Source organism: Pelobates fuscus, chromosome 3 (genome assembly GCF_036172605.1).
Source record: "Pelobates fuscus isolate aPelFus1 chromosome 3, aPelFus1.pri, whole genome shotgun sequence".
NCBI lineage: Eukaryota > Metazoa > Chordata > Amphibia > Anura > Pelobatidae > Pelobates > Pelobates fuscus.
This window is the reverse complement of record NC_086319.1, coordinates 139,278,601-139,299,016: the sequence shown is the minus strand read 5'-3', so window position 1 is coordinate 139,299,016 and position 20,416 is coordinate 139,278,601. Positions and strand designations below refer to the sequence as shown.

At 44.0% G+C, this 20,416-nt stretch overlaps 1 protein-coding gene across 1 annotated transcript in view; it reads left to right on the top strand.

Annotated features, from left to right (window-relative positions):
• LOC134602533 (gamma-aminobutyric acid receptor subunit beta-2) overlaps window positions 1–20,416 on the top strand; it is a 1,133,816-nt gene that overhangs the window by 887,760 nt on the left and 225,640 nt on the right. Inside the window, exon 7 of the mRNA XM_063447493.1 lies at window positions 4,238–4,390. Within this exon, the coding sequence (XP_063303563.1) occupies window positions 4,238–4,390 (153 nt within the window). The remainder of the gene's footprint in view (window positions 1–4,237; window positions 4,391–20,416) is intronic.

The following is a 20,416-nucleotide window of genomic DNA, read 5'->3' as shown; positions in this document are numbered from 1 at the left end:
CCCTCATGTCCTACCCTCCCCCACTCAACATTAAAGGGGTTAAAATCCTATGGGTATTTAGCAGATGCTGAATGTCCTCATGCACAGGGTGAGGACATCCAGCATCAGTTAGGCGACTTTGGTCACCTAACCACCCGAAAGTGGCTCTAGGTGGTGTTACCCCTCAAGGTAATTATTGCAGTTTCTGAGAAACTGCAATAATTACACTTGAAGGTTTAAGGGGACTGAGACACTGCACCCAGACCACTTCAGTGAGCTGAAGTTGTCTTGGTGCCTATAGTGTCCCTGTAAGCAAACTCTCTGACAGACACCCACACTGGCAGATACACACTGACAGTAACACACACACTCAATGACAAACACACAGACGTCACTGATTTGACACACACACATTCACTGACACACACTCATTCATTGACAGAGAGAGTGTGTATTGACAGACACACACTAATAGTCACACACACTAAATGACAAACAGACTCACTGATTTGACAGACACTTACAAACATACACTAACAGAAGCACATTCACGCAAACATACACATGCATACACTAACAGAAGCACATACACGCATACACACACGTGCATACACTAACAGAAGCACATACACATGCATACACTAACAGAAGCACATACACTCATACACACACACGTGACTCATACACACATACGTGCATACACTAACAGAAGCACATACTCTCATACACACACGTACATATGCTAACAGACGTAAATACACTCATACACTGACACAAACACACACATACACACACACATACACTAACAGACATACACACACACTAACAGACATACACACACACACACTAACAGACATACACACATACACTAACAGGCACACACACATACACATACACTAACAGACATACACACACACATACACTAACAGACATACACACACACACATACACTAACAGACATACACACACTAACAGACATACACACACTAACAGACATACACACACTAACAGACATACACACACACACATACACTAACAGACATACACACACTAACAGACATACACACACTAACAGACATACACACACACTAACAGACATACACATACACTAACAGACATACATATCTACAAATTATTAATATTATTAAAATTAACATTTCCCACCCAGCCAGCCTCTCTACCTTTTATGAAAGCTGGCATGGATGGGTCCCTGGGGTCCAGTGGGGCTGCAGTGAGGCGGGCGGCTCTCTACCTGTCACACGCGGTGAGGGAGCTGTGTCCTCTCCGCTCCCTCGCGCCGCGTGGGTTGTCTGCTGATGCTGGGAGCCGGAATATGATGTCATATTCCGGTTCCCTGCATCAGAAAATGGCGCGAGGCGAGAGGGAGCAGAGAGGACACAGCTCCCTCGCCGCGTGTGACAGAGAGAGAGCCGCCCCCTGGGGGGGTCCATCAGGTGCAACACAGGGCATTTGGGGCGGCATCCGTCCCCTGAGTGCCTGCAGGGGGAACGGCGTTCCTGCCATGAAAAAAGTGCAGGAACGCCGTTCCCACGCGTTCCTGCAGGACTCGAGCCCTAATTTTTTATCAGTGTGGTTGTTTTGGCACGTTAGATCATTCCTGTTTTTTCACAATTTGCAAACTATCTTTTTTGTAACTTTCAAATCTGCCCTTACCTTTTCTCCCTACATCCAATCTATATCTAGATCATGTAGTTTCCATATGAAAAACATTGCACCCATTTAACACAAGATGCAAGTAAGTTTATGCATTCATCATTTCATGTCTTGATTTTTGCAGCTCGCTCCTCATTGGCGTTCCCCATACGCGTATAGTTTCACTACAAACTGTGGTGTTGCCAGGCTTACCTACCTAACCTACTACTCCTCTCATGCCTCACCCCTCTGTCAGTCGCTACACTGATTTCCTGTATTTTCTAGGATCTAATTCAAACTAGTGACATTAACTTACAACCAAGGCCGGACTGCCCCCCCGGGATACCGGGAAATTTCCTGGTGGGCCGTCTGTACCTGGGGCCGGGCAGACAGATGGGTGTGCTGGCGGCCGCAGGGAGAGCTCTGATGGTGGCTGAAGGGAGAGCTCTGATGGCGGCTGCAGGGAGAGCTGGCTGTTCTGCCTCTGCTCCCCCACCCTCGTGCACTACTAAATGAGACCGGAGCCTGAATATGACATCATATTCCTGCCCTGGTCTCATTAAGCTGCGTGCGAGGGCGGAGGAACAGAGACAGAAAAGCCAGCTCACCCTGCGGCCGCCATCAGAGCTCCCCCTGCGGCCGCCAGCAAACCCATCTGTCTGGCCACAGGTAGCAACAATTATGTGTGTCAGTCTGTCAGTGGGAGTGTGTGTGTGTCTGTGTCATGGTGTGTGTGTGTGTGTGTGTCTGTCTGTGTCATGGTGTGTGTGTCTGTCATGGTGTGTGTGTCTGTCTGTGTCTTGGTGTGTGTGTCTGTCTATCATGGTGTGTGTCTGTGTCATGGGGTGTGTGTGTCTGTGTCATGGGGTGTGTGTGTGTCTGTGGCATGGTGTGTGTGTGTCTGTGTCCTGGTGTGTGTGTGTGTGTCTGTGTCTTGGTGTGTGTGTGTCTGTCTGTCACGGTGTGTGTGTCTGTCTGTGTCATGGTCTGTCTGTGTTATGGTGTGTGTTTGTCATGGTATGTGTGTCATGGTATGTGTGTGTCTGTAATGGTGTGTGTGTCCGTGTCATGGTGTGTGTCTGTCATGGTGTTTGTGTGTGTCTGTGCCATGGTGTGTGTCTGCCATGGTGTGTGTGTGTGTCTGTCTGTGTCATGGTGTGTGTGTGCATGTGTCATGGTCTGTCTGTGTCATAGTGTGTGTATGTCTGTCATGGTATGTGTGTGTCATGGTGTGTGTGTTTGTCTGTGTCATGGTCTGTCTGTGTCATGGTGTGTGTCTGTCATGGTGGTCTCCCCTTGACTGTCCCTGCCTCTATGGCTGAGATCATCAAGCTTGATGATCTCAGTCAATCCGCACCGACACAGGAAGCACCTCTAGTGACCGTCTGAGTGTCTGTCACTAGAGGTGTCACTAGGAAGCAATGTAAACACGACCTTGTCTCTGAAAATTCAGTGTTTACATTAAAAAGCCTGCAGGGACAGGCTTTAGGCACCAGAACCACTACATTAAGCTGTGTGTGTTTGTGCGCCTGCTAATGAGTGAGCTTGCTTGCATGTGTGTGTGTGTGCCTGCTAGTGAGTGAGCTTGTGTTTTTATGTCAATGAGCTTATGTATATCAGTGAGATTGTTTGTCTATGAGGCTGTGTATCAATGAGCTTGTGTGTGTCAGTGAGATTGCCTGTGTCTGCATGTGAGTATGCTTACTGTATAATTAAACGTTTTACTCTGAAAGGACCAATATTAGATATTAGAATATATATATATATATATATATATATATATATATATATATATATATATATATATATATATATTACTCAATCATCTGGGGTGGCAAGACATAGCCTTACATATTACATGTGACAATATATGGTGCAATGACTTATGGGGCTGGCATAGACTTTTTTTTTACAGGGCTGCTTTGTATCGCCAGTCCGGCTCTGCTTGCAACCCCTTTTCAACTTTACCCCCATCCTCAGATATAACCCATGTCATTTTCTTCACTTTGTCAATGACCTTCTCTTGTTTTCTGTTCAATCTCTCAATGTAATTTTGGTCTACATGACTTCTCAAGTGCTGTCCCTTTTTTCTAAAGAATGTTCTACCCAATTCTATCATTCTACTCTATAACTTTATCCTAGTTATTTTAAGTAATCACTAAAACACAGCTCTTTAGGAAATCTTACCATTTCCTGGGTAAGTTCTTGCAACAAAACCGTATCCCAAACTCCACACTTAACCTATTTTTCTCAGTCCACTAAACTCCTTCTCTCCTTCCACTTGACATTGCTACTCTACATCAACTCAATACCTTCACACAATTAACTTAACACAGGCATCATACACAGACATCATATCCTTCTAATGCTCTGACATGTTTTTCATCCTCTTGTGTTCTTCTGCCTCTGTCAATACTTGTTGTTTTGTATCCCAATGTATAATTGTAAATTCCTGAAGAATATGTTGGTGCTATATAAATGCTAAAGATAATACAACTACTACTACTACTACTACTACTACTTCTACTACTACTAATAATAATAATAATAATAACACTTAAGCACTAATGTAAAATGTGTGATGAAAATATCTTGTTTATTTTAGGATCATATCCCAGGTTATCGCTCAGTTTTAAATTAAAGAGGAACATTGGATACTTCATCTTGCAAACTTATATGCCTTCTATTTTGATCACTATTCTTTCATGGGTCTCTTTTTGGATCAACTATGATGCTTCAGCTGCCCGTGTTGCTTTAGGTGAGTCAACAGAAAGTCTTAAAATATGTACATAAACCTTTTATGGAATAATTCACCTTGTTAAAAAGTAAAACAAATATTATAAAACACATTATCACACAAAAAAAAAAAAAAAAACATTTGTGAATGTCAAAATGACTGTTTTAAATTTTTTATAGCATTTTTACAACAAAATCCTGCGCACTGACTCATTCACTAAACAAAAAATGGAGGGGTGTACAAAAGTGAGTACACCCCTCACATTCTTGTAAAGATTTTATTATATCTTTTTATATGACAAAACTGAAGAAAAGTAGTAAGTGCACAGCCTGTAAAACAGTCGTCCCCTCAAAATAACTCAACAAACGGCCATTAATGTCTAAACCGTTAGCAACAGTACACCCCTAATAGGAAATGTCCAAATTGGGCCCAATTAGCCATTTTTCCTCCCCGGTGTCATGTGACTAATTAGTATTACAAGGTCTCAGGTGTGAATGGGGAGCAGGTGTGTTATTGCTCTCACACAATCTCATACTGGTCACTGGAAGTCAACATGGCACCTCGTGGCAAAGAACTCTCTGAGGATCTGAAAAAAAGAATTGTTGCTCTACATAAAGAAGGCCTAGGCTATAAGAAGATTGCCAAGATCCTGAAACTGAGCTGCAGCATGGTGGGCAAGACCATAGAGTGGTTTCACAGGACATATTCAACTCAGAACAGGCCTTGCTATGTTCAACCAAAGAAGTTGAGTGCACATTCTCAGCATCATATCCAGAGGTTGTCTTTGGGAAATAGATGTGTGAGTGCTACCAGCATTGCTGAAGAGGTTGAAGGGGTGGGGGGACAGCCTGTCAGTGCTCACACCATACGCGGCACACTGCATCAAATTGGTCTGCATGGCTGTCGTCCCAGAAATGAGCCTCTTCTAAAGATGATGCACAAGAAAGCCTGCAAACAGTTTGCTGAAGACAAGCAGACTAAGGACATGGATTATTGGAACCATGTCCTGTGGTCCGATGAGACCAAGACAAACTTACTTGGTTCAGATGGTGTCAAGCGTGTGTGGTGGCAAGCAGGTGAGGAGTATAAAGACAAACTGTGTCTTGCCTACAATCAAGCATGGTGGTGGGAGTGCCATGGTCTGGGCCTGCATGAGCGCTGCCGGCACTGGGGAGCTAGAGTTCATTGAGGTAACCATGAATTCCAACATGTACTGTGACATCCTGAAGCAGAGCATGATCCCCTCCCTTTGGAATACTGCAGGGCAGTATTCCAACATGATAAAAAAAAACAAAAAATCTCCAAGACAACCACTACCTTGCTAAAGAAGCTGAAGGTAAAGGTGATGGACTGGCCAAGCATGTCTCCAGACCTAAACCCTATTAAGCATCTCTGGGGCATCGTCAAACGGAAGTTGGAGGAGTGCAAGGTCTCCAACTTCCACCAGCTCTGTTATGTCGTCATGGAGAAGTGGAGGACTCCAGTGGCAACCTGTGAAGTACTGGTGAACTCCATGCCCATGAGGGTTAAGGCAGTGCTGGAAAATAAAGGTGGCCACACAAAATATTGACACTTTGGGACCAATTTGGACATTTTCACTTAGGGGTGTACTCAGTTTTGTTGCCAACGGTTTAAACAATAACTGTGTGTTGAGTTATTTTGAGGGTACAGCAAATTTACACTGTTATACAGGCTGTACACTTACTACTTTGCATTGTAGCAGAGTGTCATTTCTTCAGTGTTGACACATGAAAAGATATAATAACATATTTACAAAAATGTAAGGGGTGTACTCACTTTTGTGAGATGCCGTGTAGTAACATCACTGCAGATTTGTGAGAAAAGCAAATATATATGTGTGTATGTATATATATATATATATATATATATATATATATATATGTGTGTGTGTATATAATATATATATATATATATATATATATATATATGTATATTTAAGGCTGGGCCTATAGTTGTGGGAGGGGCTTGAATCCCCTTTAAAAGGGCTGCCAATTCTCTCTCACTTTACCATTGGTCTGGTGAGTTGAAGGGGTTACTTCCGGTCAAGTAGCAATCTTGCTGTCTCTTACCTGTTTTCCCTCATGGTCCTGGTTCCTGGCTCTTGTCTCTTCTCTACTTACCTGACCGCTTACCAAACGCTACAAGTCCGCTTCTCCCCTGCTTGCTCGGGGACTGGTCTCAGTGTGGCTCATTGTCAACCGTAAGTCAGAGCCTTACCGTCAGGCCGGTTTGGGTCTATTCCTATTTTTATTAATTCATAGAGTTCATAGGCATTTCGGCACTGTTTATATTACTGCATGTACAAATTAGTTTGCTCCCACAGGTACGAGCTTTCGGTTCTTTCAACTCCACGAACGCAAGCAGAGCTCGGCTACTTTCATTACGTTTGCCTTGATTCATACGAACCTTCTCGTAATTTGTGGTTTTGAAACATGCAAACGACTAGGGGAAGGCAGAGACTGTTCGCACAATTCTTCCCCACTGACAGGTGTTACTAATTTCCTCTCTTACACGAATTTAGACAAATTGTATGTATATCGGTCACTTTGAGTCACGGTTCCCTCTACTGGTTACAATGATATTATGGGTTACAATAATGGCATATGATTTTTTTATTTTTTTATTTTAGTCTTATTTATTGGTATATCACACTGCCATTAAGTTGACATTTTATATCATCGTGATGTTCTTCCCACAGGTGCGTTTGGGAAGATTAGTCAGAGTAATTGTTCCTGACAAACTTGTTCTTTTAGGTTGGTAATTTGGTTGAAGTTTGGGTTATTTAAATTATCCTTCTGACTTTACATTTAACATCTGAAATTCCTTTAGGTGCTTTTGTCAGACCAGAACTATAGCATTTACAAGTTTTTTTTTAAATTCATGTCAACTTTTGCCAATTTAACTCCTCGCACCTTGGTTTTGCGGTAGGTTCCTGTCAGGATTACAGAATGATCCAGCACGTAGAATTGTGTAACACAGAGTACTGATAGGTAATGTATACCGGACCTTAGAATGGTCCGACTAACTTACCAAAGAATAGTCAGCCGAGGTCAAGGGAAACAGAAAGAGACACAACGATAAGAAAAAGCCAGGAGCCTGGGATGCCAGAAAACAGGGAAGTCAAAAACAATGCCAAAGTCAAATAAACAGAATAACCAGAATCAATAACGCACTCTTGGACAACCACAAGGGAAACCATGACGGCACTGAGCAGGATGAGAACTGGGCCTAAATACCCCTCCTCTAGATCTGATAGGCTGTAACCGGCCTTTGACCCCAAAGGCAGTTACCAGGTTATCATTTGCATAATTGCTGCTCAGCATTAACCCGTCTGTGGATTTGGTTGCTGCTCGGCACAACTTTTCATGTGTGGACAGTAAATGCCATTAACCACATTTTTATAAGCGAATGAGTACGTGATATTACCCACCACCTGAAGAACGCCCACCGGACGTGCAGGACCAGGCTTGAGAGGAAATTTGGTGTGAAAATAGTGAATCTTGTGGCAAGCATGTATATCAGATGCCGGAACCCAAGAACGATCGGCTGGTTCATAACCTTTCCAATCCACCAAGTACTGTAAAGTGCCCCGAGAAAACCTGGAATCAATTATGGAGGAGACCTCATACTGTTCTTGTCCAGAAACAACTAAGGGAGGAGGTGGGACACTTGAGACAGTATATTTATTGCAAACAAGATGTTTGAGCAAGGACACATGAAAGGTGTTAGGAATTTTCAAGGAGGCCGGAAAGGCCAGAGAGTACGCAACAGGATTGATCCTATGAAGGACACGAAAAGGTCCAAGAAACCTAGGAGCAAATTTCATGCTAGGGACTTTGAGCCTGATGTTACGAGAAGATAACCAAACCCTCCCACCCACTTGGTAAACAGAGTTGGCACCTCGACATGTATCAGCATAATGCTTGAAATGGTCAGCAGCAGTACCCAGAGCAGATTGAACTTTAACCCAGGTATCACGGATGGAAGCCAGATGGTCATCCAAAGCAGGAATAGCCGTATCAGAAAAAACAGCCAGTAGGACAGTAGGATGCCGGCCATTGTTAACAAAAAATGGACTATGCCCAGAGGAATCATGGTCAGCATTGTTCCTAGCAAACTCGGCCCTGTCGTAATGTAAGGATTACAGAATGATCCAGCACGTAGAATTTTGTAACACAGAGGACTGATAGGTAACGTATACCGGACCTTAGAATGGCCGGACTAACGTACCAAAGAATAGTCAGGAATAGCCGAGGTCAAGGGATACAGAAAGAGACACAACAATATAGAAAAGCCAGGAGTCAGGGATGCCAGAAAACAGGGTCAAAAACCAGAAAACCAGTCAAAAACAATGCCAAAGTCAAATAACCAGAATAACCAGAATCAATAACGCACTCTCGGACAACTACAAGGGAAACCACGACAGGGCACTGAGCAGGATGTGAACTGGGCCTAAATACCCCTCCTCTAGATCTGATAGGCTGTAACCGGCCTTTGACCCCAAAGGCAGTTACCAGGTTTCGATTTGCTTAATTGCTGCTCAGCATTAAACCTTCTGTGGATTTGGTTGCTGCTCGGCACAACTTTTCATGTGTGGACAGTAAGTGCCATTAACCACATTTGTATAAGTGGATGAATACGTGACAGTTCCTTTATTATTACCCAGGCCCACGTTCTGGCCACACTCACATATATCGATATGCTCAGATACTTATTACATCTTATCTATAGGTCGCAGCACGTACCTACAGCCACCCTCTTTACCCTAATACTACAAGAATCATCTTTTCTGGTTCTAACTATCTCAGGTACGACATTTACAATTCCTATACCTTTCTTCTGTTAGTAGATAGTACTGGCTATCAGGGATTTAGGTGTCCAAATAGGTTATGTTTTCTGGTCTTAAAACCATCGGCTATTGGTCCCGCGAGGCCAACACCCATCCTCATATCACTATATATATACCTATATATAAATAAAAATATTTAAAAATATTATATATATATATATATATATATATATATATATATATATATATATATACACATATATATTAATTCTACATATATATTTATGTAATATTTTTACCTCATTGGGTATCTTAATTAATTACAATTGTGGTGACATTCTGTCATCAAACTAACATGGTGACCAGGGGTCATGTGATCAAGTTCATGTAGATCTTTCTTACAGGGGGGTAAGCTTTACTTTGATATGGTAAGTAGGTAATTCAATACCTTTACAAGTCAGGAGAGAGATAGCCACTCCCCCCACTATCCTCATTTCTCTCTGTTCCTTCTTGGCTGTGCTACTGAGCAGATGTGCAGACGCCATGTGCTATCTTGGTGAACCATGTTATACTCTATTGCTTCCTTTTCTTCCTTGGTGGATGTGATGTTGGACTTGCAGCAGTGAGCCATTACTAGATGTGAAGGCCTAACCGTGGGTGAGATCAAACGTGTGGGGAAGGGGATGTTAAAGGGTTGTTGCTCCGTGGGTCTGGGCTGTGTGTTTGTGATACATTTATAGTATTGTGTTGTTGTCTTCTAAATAAATACCTTTTAATGTAGACGAACCTTGTGTAATATTTATATTAATTTGGTGATACACTACAACAATTAGCGGGACCTGCTTGACAACCCATGCCGAAAGTAAAGGGAATTTAATTTGCTAGCACAATATTTAACCCTATAACTTTCCAAGACACCTAAATCCTGTACATGGGGGGTACTGTTCTACTCGGGGGACTTCGCTGAACACAAATATTAGTGTTTCAAAACAGTAAAATGATATCGCCAGTAAAAGTGAAGTTTTTTTGCATTTTTCACACACAAAAAGCATTTACACGGACGATATTATTGCTGCGATACTTGTTACTGTTTTGAAACACAAATATTTGTGTTCAGCGAAGTCTTCCGAGTACAACAGTACCCCTCATGTACAGTTTTTATGGTGTTTTTATGGTGTTTTAAAAGTTGCAGCATCAAATATAAGGCTTGTGTTTCATTTTTTTCACATTAAAATTTGCCAGATTGGGTACGTTGCCTTTGAGACCCTATGGTAGCCCAAGAATGAAAATTACCCCTATGATGGCATACCATTTGCAATAGTAGACAACCCAAGGTATTGCAAACGGGGTATGTCCAGTCTTTATAGTAGCCACTTAGTCACAAACACTAGCCAAAAGTGGCGTTTTTTGCATTTTTCACACACAAACCAACACTAACGCTAACTTTGGCCAGTTTTTGTGACCAAATGGCTACTAAAAAAGACTGGACATACCCCATTTGCAATACCTTGGGTTGTCTACTATTGCAAATGGTATGTCATTATGGGGGTAAATTTCATTCCTGGGCTACTATAAAGTCCCAAAGGCAACGTAACCAATCTGGCGAATTTCAATTTCAAATGTAACGTGCTATATTTGACCCCGTAACTTCCCAAAACACCATAAAACCTGTACATAGGTGGTACTGTTTTACACGTGAGACTTTGCTGAATACAAATGTGTATTTTATTGCAGTAAAAGCAAACAGTATCATGACGTTGACAGTTAAAATGTCATGTAGAACTAAATTTTGATATTAAATGAAAGCCCTGTTTCCCCTGAATAAAATGATATATAATAAGGGGGTGGCATTTAATATGAAAGAGGTGAATTACGGTTGGACAGACATATAGCGCAAATGCCAGGTTTTGTTTCGTTCACAACGTGTACATTTGGCTCCATCCTTAAGGGGTTAAATAAGGTAGCACAAATTCCAGTGTAATTAGCAACCTTAATTGTTCAAGTTCCTGTGATATAAGATCTAACAATTTTCCATGAAACTTCAAACAAACATAATGCATCGGTTTCATTAGCTGTGGACACATTACATATGGGTAACTGGTACTTATAAGGGTTATTATTTGTCCAATTCATCCAAATGTGTTCAGTCAATGAGTGATTGCATATTACATGCTGATAGATAGATGGTGGAGAAAGGTTCTTGAGGGAGCGTGTGTGACAAATGCTAGATGAGGGGCTAAGGCCTAATTGGGCTGGGGGTATTGAAGAATTGTTCATCGTGTCAGTCTTTTCTCCAGAAACAAACCGGTTTCAAACTTCCCATTGACTTGTACTCATAATGACATTCAAGGAACAATATCAGAGGGAGTATAACAACTCCAAAAAGCATAGCGCAGAACATAATCTTGGTCTCAGGTTCGTATGATCCTCTCAATCTACGATATGGTGTGAAAGCCATGATGCTTCGCTATGGGGAAATTTTTCTGTTTCCGAGTGAGGAGTGGTGTTGTCTTCCTTGGTTCCATTCTTTGGACACAGCTTCACTCGGGATGCGTGAATCCAGATGTTGTGGGAATCTGTGGACAGCGGTTCTGGTTACAGCAATCACAGTAGCAGGTGGTCCGAAAGGGTATCCTCCTTTCTTGGTCCTGTTCAGCTGACGGATATACACCTTGTCACCGGGCTGGTATGGATGAGTAGGTTCCTGTGAAGGTAAAGGAAACTGCGAAGAAACATTGCCATATATACCATTCAGTTTTATCAACAATTCCTGTACATATTGTTCTTGTATTAGCTGTAAATCCCCAGACATTATAACAAGCGGTTCCCTGGCCCAGGGTGTGGGAAAAAGTCGTCCCATCAGAATCTCAAATGGAGATAATTTAGTCACCTTGTGCGGAGTCATATCTTAGCTGGAAGATATTTTGTCCAATTTACCCATGTTCCTGCAGTAGCTTTCATAAGCTTCTCCTTAATGGTCCTATTCATCCTTTCAACTACCCCTGAACTCTGTGGATGATAGGGTATATGAAACTTCCAGGTAACTTGTTAGAATTTAACAAGTTCCTGGGTAACCTTACTGGCAAAAGCCGGGATTATCAGAGTTAATCTGCAGAGGGCAGCCATACCTGGGAAAAATTTCAGTAGCAAGAATCTTCACTACAGTACTAGCATCTTCTCTAGATGTCACAAAGGCCTCGGGTCATCTACTAAACTGATCAACTATGACCAGTAAGTATTGCTGTTTCTTACCAATTTTGGGTATATGAGTAAAATCAATCTGCAAGTGTGTAAAAGTAGCAGCTGGAGGGGGCAAATGTTCGTGCTGTGATTTGTGTGGAATATTAGGATGTGTTCTCATACATGGTTCACACGATCTTACAAAAGACTGTACATGCTGCCTGAGATTCCTAATATAAAATTCGTGAGGAATTGGATGGTTCATGCTATGCTTTTGTGACCGGGACCATGTGCCTGACTGATGAAAATAAAGTAGCTGGCTTCTGGTATGCCTATTCTCCCCTCTTTAGAGAAAAGATCGTTCTGATCTTTCTCTAAACCTTGTTTAATCCAAAAATCAAAGTCAGATTGCGTTGCAAAGGCTTGGAGCTGCAAAAGCAAACTGTCAGTAGGGCATGTGGGAGGTGTGAGCATAGCAGGAAACATTTCATAGTAAAGAGTCTTGGCTGCAACTTATTTTGCCACTTTGTCAGCCAAGGCATTACCTCTGGAAATGTCATCACTACCCAGAGTGTGTGCCTTGCAGTGGATAACAACTACTTCAGAGGGGAGTAGGATAGCATCTAGGAGTGATTGGATGAGATTTGTGTGTGAAATGGCGTTTCCATCGGCTCCTACAAAGCCTCTTTGTTTCCACATCACACCAAAATCATGCACTACCCCATGAGCATATCGTGAGTCTGTGTAAATGCCCACTCGCTGTCCTGAGAAAAGCTGACAGGCACATGTGAGAGCAATGTGTTCTGCAGCTTGTGCAGATGGCTGGAAAATAGTGTCAGCTTCAATGATTTTATCAGGTAGCTGTACCACGGCATAGCCTGTGAGGTATGTACCATCATTTGGTCTGGAGCAAGAGCCATCCACAAAGACAGTGGTCACATCCGGGCCACTGAGTGCTGTGGAGGAGAGGTCTGCACTGGTAGATGTGGCAATATGTATTTGTTCAATGCAATTATGAGGCTCAGATGGTATAGACACAGAGTCAGATGCAGAAGTGAGACTAGCATGCAAAATAGACATAGGACCAGAATTAACAGGACTATAGACAATAGACAGATTCTGGGTATTAAGAATACTAATCTCATAACCACTTAAGTGCTGGGCTGTCATCTGTTGTGTGGTGAGATTTTTTATAAGCTGAGTGACCTGGTGACTGGTATGGAGTATTGTAGGATGCCCTAGTGTCAGGGCCGGCGCTACCTGTAAGGCGACCTAGGCAACCGCCTAGGGCGCATCTTAGCAGGGGGCGCCGGAGCCCTGCACCCAGAATCACCGGTGCGGCTCCTCATGCTGCACCGCCTGAGCGCTTTAGCAAGCCCCAGGCGGTGCAGCACTGCTGTATGGAGGGCTGCCGGTCTCTCAATGTAGCGTGGCCGGGCGGTGCAGAATAGGAACCTCTGTTTCCTGTACCTAGCCGCCGGCGGACTGACAGAAAGTGCTCACTCAGTGAGCACTTCACTTCAGTCCGCCGGCGGCCGGGTACAGGAAACAGAAGTTCCTGCCGCCAGACCACGGTACATAGGCAGGAAAGAAGAGGAAGAGGAGGGTAAGGACCATTAAGGGAGGGGGGAGGGTAAGGACCATTAATGAAGGGGGGGAGTAAGGACCATTAGGGGAGGGGAGTAAGGACCATTAGGGGAGGGGAGGGGGGTAAGGACCACTAGGGGAAAGAGGGGAGGAGGGGGAGTAAGGGCCATCAGGGGAGGGGGGGAGTAAGGACCACTAGGGGAGGGGGTAAGGACCACTAGGGGAGGGGGGAGTAAGGACCACTAGGGGAGGGGGGAGTAAGGACCACTGGGGGAGGAGGGGGGAGTAAGGACCACTAAGGGGTTTGGGAGAGGGAGAACCACTAAGGGGGAGAAGGACCACCAGAGGGGGGTAAGGAGGGAGGACCACTAAGGTGAGGGGAGGATAAGGTAATGGTAAGGTGAGGGGGGGAGAAGGTAATGACCACTGGGGGGAGGGAGATTACCACTAAGGGGGTGGGGGGAGGAGAGGAAGGTCTACTACGGGTTTGGGAGAGGGAGGACCACTAAGGGGAGGGATGGAGGACCACTAAGGGGGAGAGGGGGGAGTGAGAAGAACACCAAGGGGGGACTGCAGAGGGAAAGGGGGCCAAGGGAGAGCACTAAGGGACAGAAGGGGAGAACACGGAGGGACAGGAGGGAAGGGGAAATCAATAATTGACAGGAGGGGAGAGCACTATGATTTTTTTTATAATTTAAAAAAATAAAGAGCTGCTCCCCTCTCAGTCCCTATCCTACCCCACAAACCCTCTCTTTTACACTACACACATACATAATACACGCCCCCCCCACACACACAGAAACAAACAATGCATTCCAACTCACACACAGACACACCCGAAACAAACAATGCATCCCTTACGTTCACACAAACACTCATTCTCTTACACACAGAAACACACCTTGCACCCCTTACAAACACACTCACACACAGAAACATACAATGCATTCCTTACACGCAAACACACACTGCATTCCCTATAAACACACTACATCCCTTACACAAATTGGTATCCCTATACACTACATTCTATAAGAACACACACACATTGCATCCTCTACAATAACACATAAAGTTCCCCTACACACATTCACTCCACTTCCTGTAAAAGAACCCATGGGTGGCCATGTAGGATTTATGGGTGGACATTGTAGGCATACTTATGGTCAAGCCCTGGGGGCCCAGACCCAGAAAATGGAGCTGCTTCCTGTTCGTTAATTGTTGTGAGCACTGTTAAAAACAGTCTCCAGAGAGCCTCTTCTACACCAGACCTGTGGAGCAAGACTGAGCCCATCATCAGCCTCTTGTCCTCATCTGGTGGTAAGTAGGCAATCCAATAGATTATTAGTGGCACTAATGTCTAATTTACCTCACATTAAATGGATACTATAGTCACCAGAGGTACTACAGCATAATGTAGTGGTTCTGGTGTCTATAGCCTGTGCCTCTAGGCTTTTTAATGTGAACACACTGTCTTTTCAGATAAAATACACTTTTTTGAAGACTGGCGTTGGCCCATATGGCAGAGCATATGGGCGAGGCATTGTGATGTCACATGGTGGGCAGGACATATGGGGGGGGGGCAAATTTTTTTTTGCCTAAGGTGGCAAAAATCCTTCCACCGACCCTGCCTAGTGTGATAGTAGTAGCAGTCTCAACAGCCATTGCACATGCTGCCAATGCTCTGAGACTCGACGGCATACCCTGTACCGGGGCTGGAACTACTTTGGAAAAGAATGCTATGGGATGCGTACCGCCTCCGTGCTCTTGTGCACAGACCGTGGCCATGGTTTTACAGTTGTCTCGAGCATACAAAGTAAATGGTTTACAATACACAGGTAGTCCTAAAGCCGAGGCTTGCACAATAGCAACTTTGAGGGCAATATACGCAGCTAGCATGTCTGGTGACCAGCAGACATTTTCAGGGCTGTCAGAACGTACAACCTCCCTTAGGATTGAGTCCTAATGGGAGCATTCAGGGATCTATTGGCGGCAGTAATTAATCATGCCGTGGAAGGTGAGCAACTCCTTCCGAGTGGTGGGTTTAGGAATCCTCTGAATGACCCGTTTTGGACTCAACTGTCTGGTGCCTGAAGCCAGAACAAAACCTAAGTAATCAACCTTTGATTTACACAATTGCATTTTGTGTTTTGCAACCTTGTGACCCACAGTTGCTAAGTGTTTGAGCAAACTGACAGTATTCACAGTGCTTGCCTCATAGCTAGGGCTACATAACAACAAATCATCAACATATTGCAAAAGGATGGAACCATGACCGGGGGTCCGTGTTTTTAGAGTATGTTGGAGTACCAGCGAATAAACGGCTGGGGAATCCACATAGCCTTGGGGTAAGCGTGTCCAGGTACACTGACAGCCTTCAAAAGTAAAAGCCATAAGTAGCTGTATCTCTTGATCAATAGGTATAGAAAACATGCATTACTTAAATCAATGACAGTGAAGCAAGTGGCATCATGTAGAATGGCAGTAATGAGGGATGTCACATCAGGGACAATAGGTGCAATGGGCACAATGAAACTATTCAGGGCTCTAAAGTCCTGAACTAAGCGATAACCATTACCTTTAGGAACTGGATTAATAGGTGTCAGGATCGGGACAGGGATCCAACACGCAGAGTACAAAGAGTAGAGAGATACGTATACCGGACCTTAGAATGGCCGGACTTAACATAAGAACTACGTATAGAATGGTCAGAGACAAGCCGAGGTCGAGGGAACGAGAAGACAGGTAAGCGAGAGACAAGCCGAGGTCAAAGGATAACAGAGAAGCAGGAGAGTAATAACAAAGCCGGGTCAGAACCAAAAGACAATCAGGATACAAGAGCACTGTGTGACTAGACTGGCTAGAACCACGACAGTGCAATGAGCAAATGCGGAAAGCTCCATTAAATACCCTGGCTCTAGAGAGTAATCACGCCTCCGACGAGTCCTGATTTGTGTTCCGGGCTTGAGTGGCAGGTCGGACTGGATTAGCGTCATGACGTCGGCTATTGAGCGTCGCGTCATAAAAGGAAGTAGCTCCCTCACGGCCGGCGTGTAAACGACCGAGGGAACCGCGAGGAACGGGAGAAACGGACCTTCTGGAAGGAGAAACGTCTAAGTCTCTACCCCTCTCAGAGGTAGAGACTACAGGTACCCTGACAGTACCCCCCCTCTCAGAAACGCCCACCGGGCGGAAGGAACCAGGACGAGACGGAAAGCGGGAGTGAAAAGCCCTGCGAAGACGAGGAGCATGGACATCCTCCTGAGGTACCCAAGTCCTCTCCTCAGGACCATATCCTTTCCAGTCCACCAGGTATTGAACCCTCCCGCGGGAGATACGAGAGTCGACGATGGAGTTGATCTCGTACTCCTCCTTGCCCTCAACCTGAACAGAGTGAGGAGGTGAGACCTTGGAGGAGAATCTGTTACAGATTAACGGTTTCAGCAATGAAACATGAAAAGAATTAGGGATACGCAAAGCAGGAGGAAGCGCTAAGCGATACGCAACTGGATTAATTCGAGTCAGAATCCTGTAGGGCCCAATGTAGCGATGAGCAAATTTCATAGAAGGTACCTTCAAACGAATGTTTCTAGTGCTCAACCATACCCTATCCCCAGGCACAAAACTTGGAGCCACCCTTCTGCGTTTATCAGCGTGTTTTTTATACAGTAAGGAATTATGTAGGAGAATTTGTCGAGTCTGATCCCACAATTTCCTCAGATTGGCAACATGAACATCAACCGACGGTAACCCCTGGGAAGAAGGGACCGAAGGAAGAATGGAAGGATGAAAGCCATAATTCATGAAAAAAGGGCTAGAGTGAGTTGAATCGCAAACGAGATTATTATGTGCGAACTCTGCCCAAGGAATCAGACCAACCCAATCGTCCTGGTGTTCAGAAACAAAACAACGCAGATATTGCTCAATCTTTTGATTGGTACGTTCAGCAGCTCCGTTAGACTGAGGATGATAGGCAGAAGAAAAATTAAATTTGATGCCTAGTTGAGAACAGAATGATCTCCAGAAACGTGAAACAAATTGGGAGCCTCTATCAGAAGTAATTTCAGAAGGGATCCCATGTAAGCGAAAAATTTCTCTTGCAAATATTTCCGCCAATTCAAGTCGGAAGTTTAGGTAAAGGTACGAAATGTGCCATCTTGGTAAACCTATCAACCACCGTGAGGATAACAGTCTGTCTTTTAGAAGCAGGCAAATCTACAATAAAGTCCATAGCCAAACAGGTCCAAGGTTTGTCTGGAATCTCCAAGGAATGTAAAAGACCATATGGAAGCGAATGAGGTAGTTTGGTCTTAGTACAGACCTCACAAGCTCCGATGAAATCCTTAACATCCCTCCGTAAAGAAGGCCACCAGAAATCCTTAGAGATCAAGGAATATGTTTTGCGAATGCCCGGATGACCAGCTACCTTACTCTCGTGAAGACACCGTAAGAGCTCCAGTTGGAGTTCAGGAGGAACGAAGTGTCTTGACGCAGGAGTCTGTCTAGGTGCCAGATGCTGCAACTTCATGATCTTGGCAAGCAGCGGAGAATGGATTTTGAGAGTTGTGTTAGCGATAATATTACACTTGGGTACTATAGAAGACAAAACCGGCTCCAATACAGCAGAAGGTTCATATTGACGAGACAAGGCATCGGCTTTAGAATTCTTAGAACCAGGTCTATATGTGAGTATGTAATTAAAGTGAGTGAGAAATATAGACCAACGAGCCTGCCTTGAGGATAATCGCTTAGCCTCCCCAATATAGGACAAGTTCTTATGATCCGTTAAGATGGTAACAGGATGCAAGGTCCCTTCCAATAAATGTCTCCACTCCTTTAAGGCCATGATAACCGCTAGAAGTTCCCTGTCACCAATGTCATATCTGCTCTCAGTACCGGACAATTTTTTGGAAAAATACCCACATGGATGTAATGGTTTATCCACACCTAACCTTTGGGACAGGATAGCACCTATCCCCGTCTCAGAAGCGTCAACTTCGAGTAGGAAGGGCAGAGTAGTATCAGGGTGAACTAAAATTGGTGCGGAAGCAAACAGTTCTTTGAGAGTCTTGAAAGCAAGGAGTGCTTCAGTAGACCAATTCTTAGTGTCAGCCCCCTGTCTGGTCATATTGGTGATAGGAGCAATAATTGAAGAGTATCCCTTAATGAAATGTCTATAGTAATTGGAGAAACCAATAAACCTCTGAATGGCCTTGAGACCCTTAGGTAAAGGCCAATCTAAAATGGACTGGAGTTTCTCCGGATCCATCTTAAACCCCTCCCCAGAAATTACGTAACCAAGAAAGTTTGTCTGGGATTGGTCAAAGCTACATTTCTCCAATTTACAGTACAAGCCGTGTTGAAGGAGTTTGTGCAAAACCCTTCTGACCTGTCCGTGGTGAGTCTCAATTTCTCTAGAATGTATAAGTATATCATCAAGGTATACAATAACACAGTCATGTTGAAATTCCCTGAGAACTTCATTAATTAGGTCCTGAAATACTGCCGGTGCATTACAGAGACCAAAGGGCATTACTGTATACTCATAGTGCCCATAACGAGTATTGAACGCAGTCATCCACTCGTGTCCCTGCTGAATTCTGACCAAGTTATATGCCCCTCTGAGATCTAACTTAGTGAAGATCTTGGAACCCTTTAATCGATCAAAGAGCTCAGTGATCAAGGGAATCGGATAGGCGTTTCTGATGGTAATTTTATTCAAACCTCGGTAGTCAATGCAAGGTCTCAAAGTACCATCCTTCTTTTTAACAAAAAAAATCCAGCCCCAGCAGGACAAAATAGAAACACCCAAGGCCTGTCCTCTAGAGAAACTTAGGTGCGAGCGTTTCCCGGGCGATTGGGACAATTCAAACGTAAGTGACCTCTGACTCCACAGTACATACACAATCCCTCCCTTCTCCTGTACTGTCTCTCCTCCTCTGAGAGACGAGTATGGCCTATCTGCATAGGTTCTGGAAAAAGTGGTGTTTTGGCCTCAGGACTTTGAAAAGATGGAGCTAGTCTAAAAGAAGATCTACAGGTTCTATCTCGAGTGTTCTGCCTTTCTCTTAGACTTTCATCAATGCGAGAGATAAACGAAATTAAATCCTCCAAATTCTCAGGAAGCTCTCTAGTAGCTACCTCGTCAAGTATTACATCAGATAGTCCGTTTAGAAACACGTCTATATAAGCCTGTTCATTCCACTTAACCTCTGCCGCCAAAGACCTGAACTCTAGTGCGTAATCCACAAGTGTTCGGTTATCCTGTCTAAGGCGCAACAGTAATCTAGCTGCATTGACCTTTCTGCCAGGAGGGTCAAAAGTTCTTTTAAAAGCAGCTACAAAGGCATTATAATTGTATACTAATGGATTCTCATTCTCCCACAACGGATTAGCCCATCTCAGAGCTTTCTCAACGAGTAAGGTGATAATAAATCCCACTTTCGCTCTATCTGTAGGATAGGAGCGGG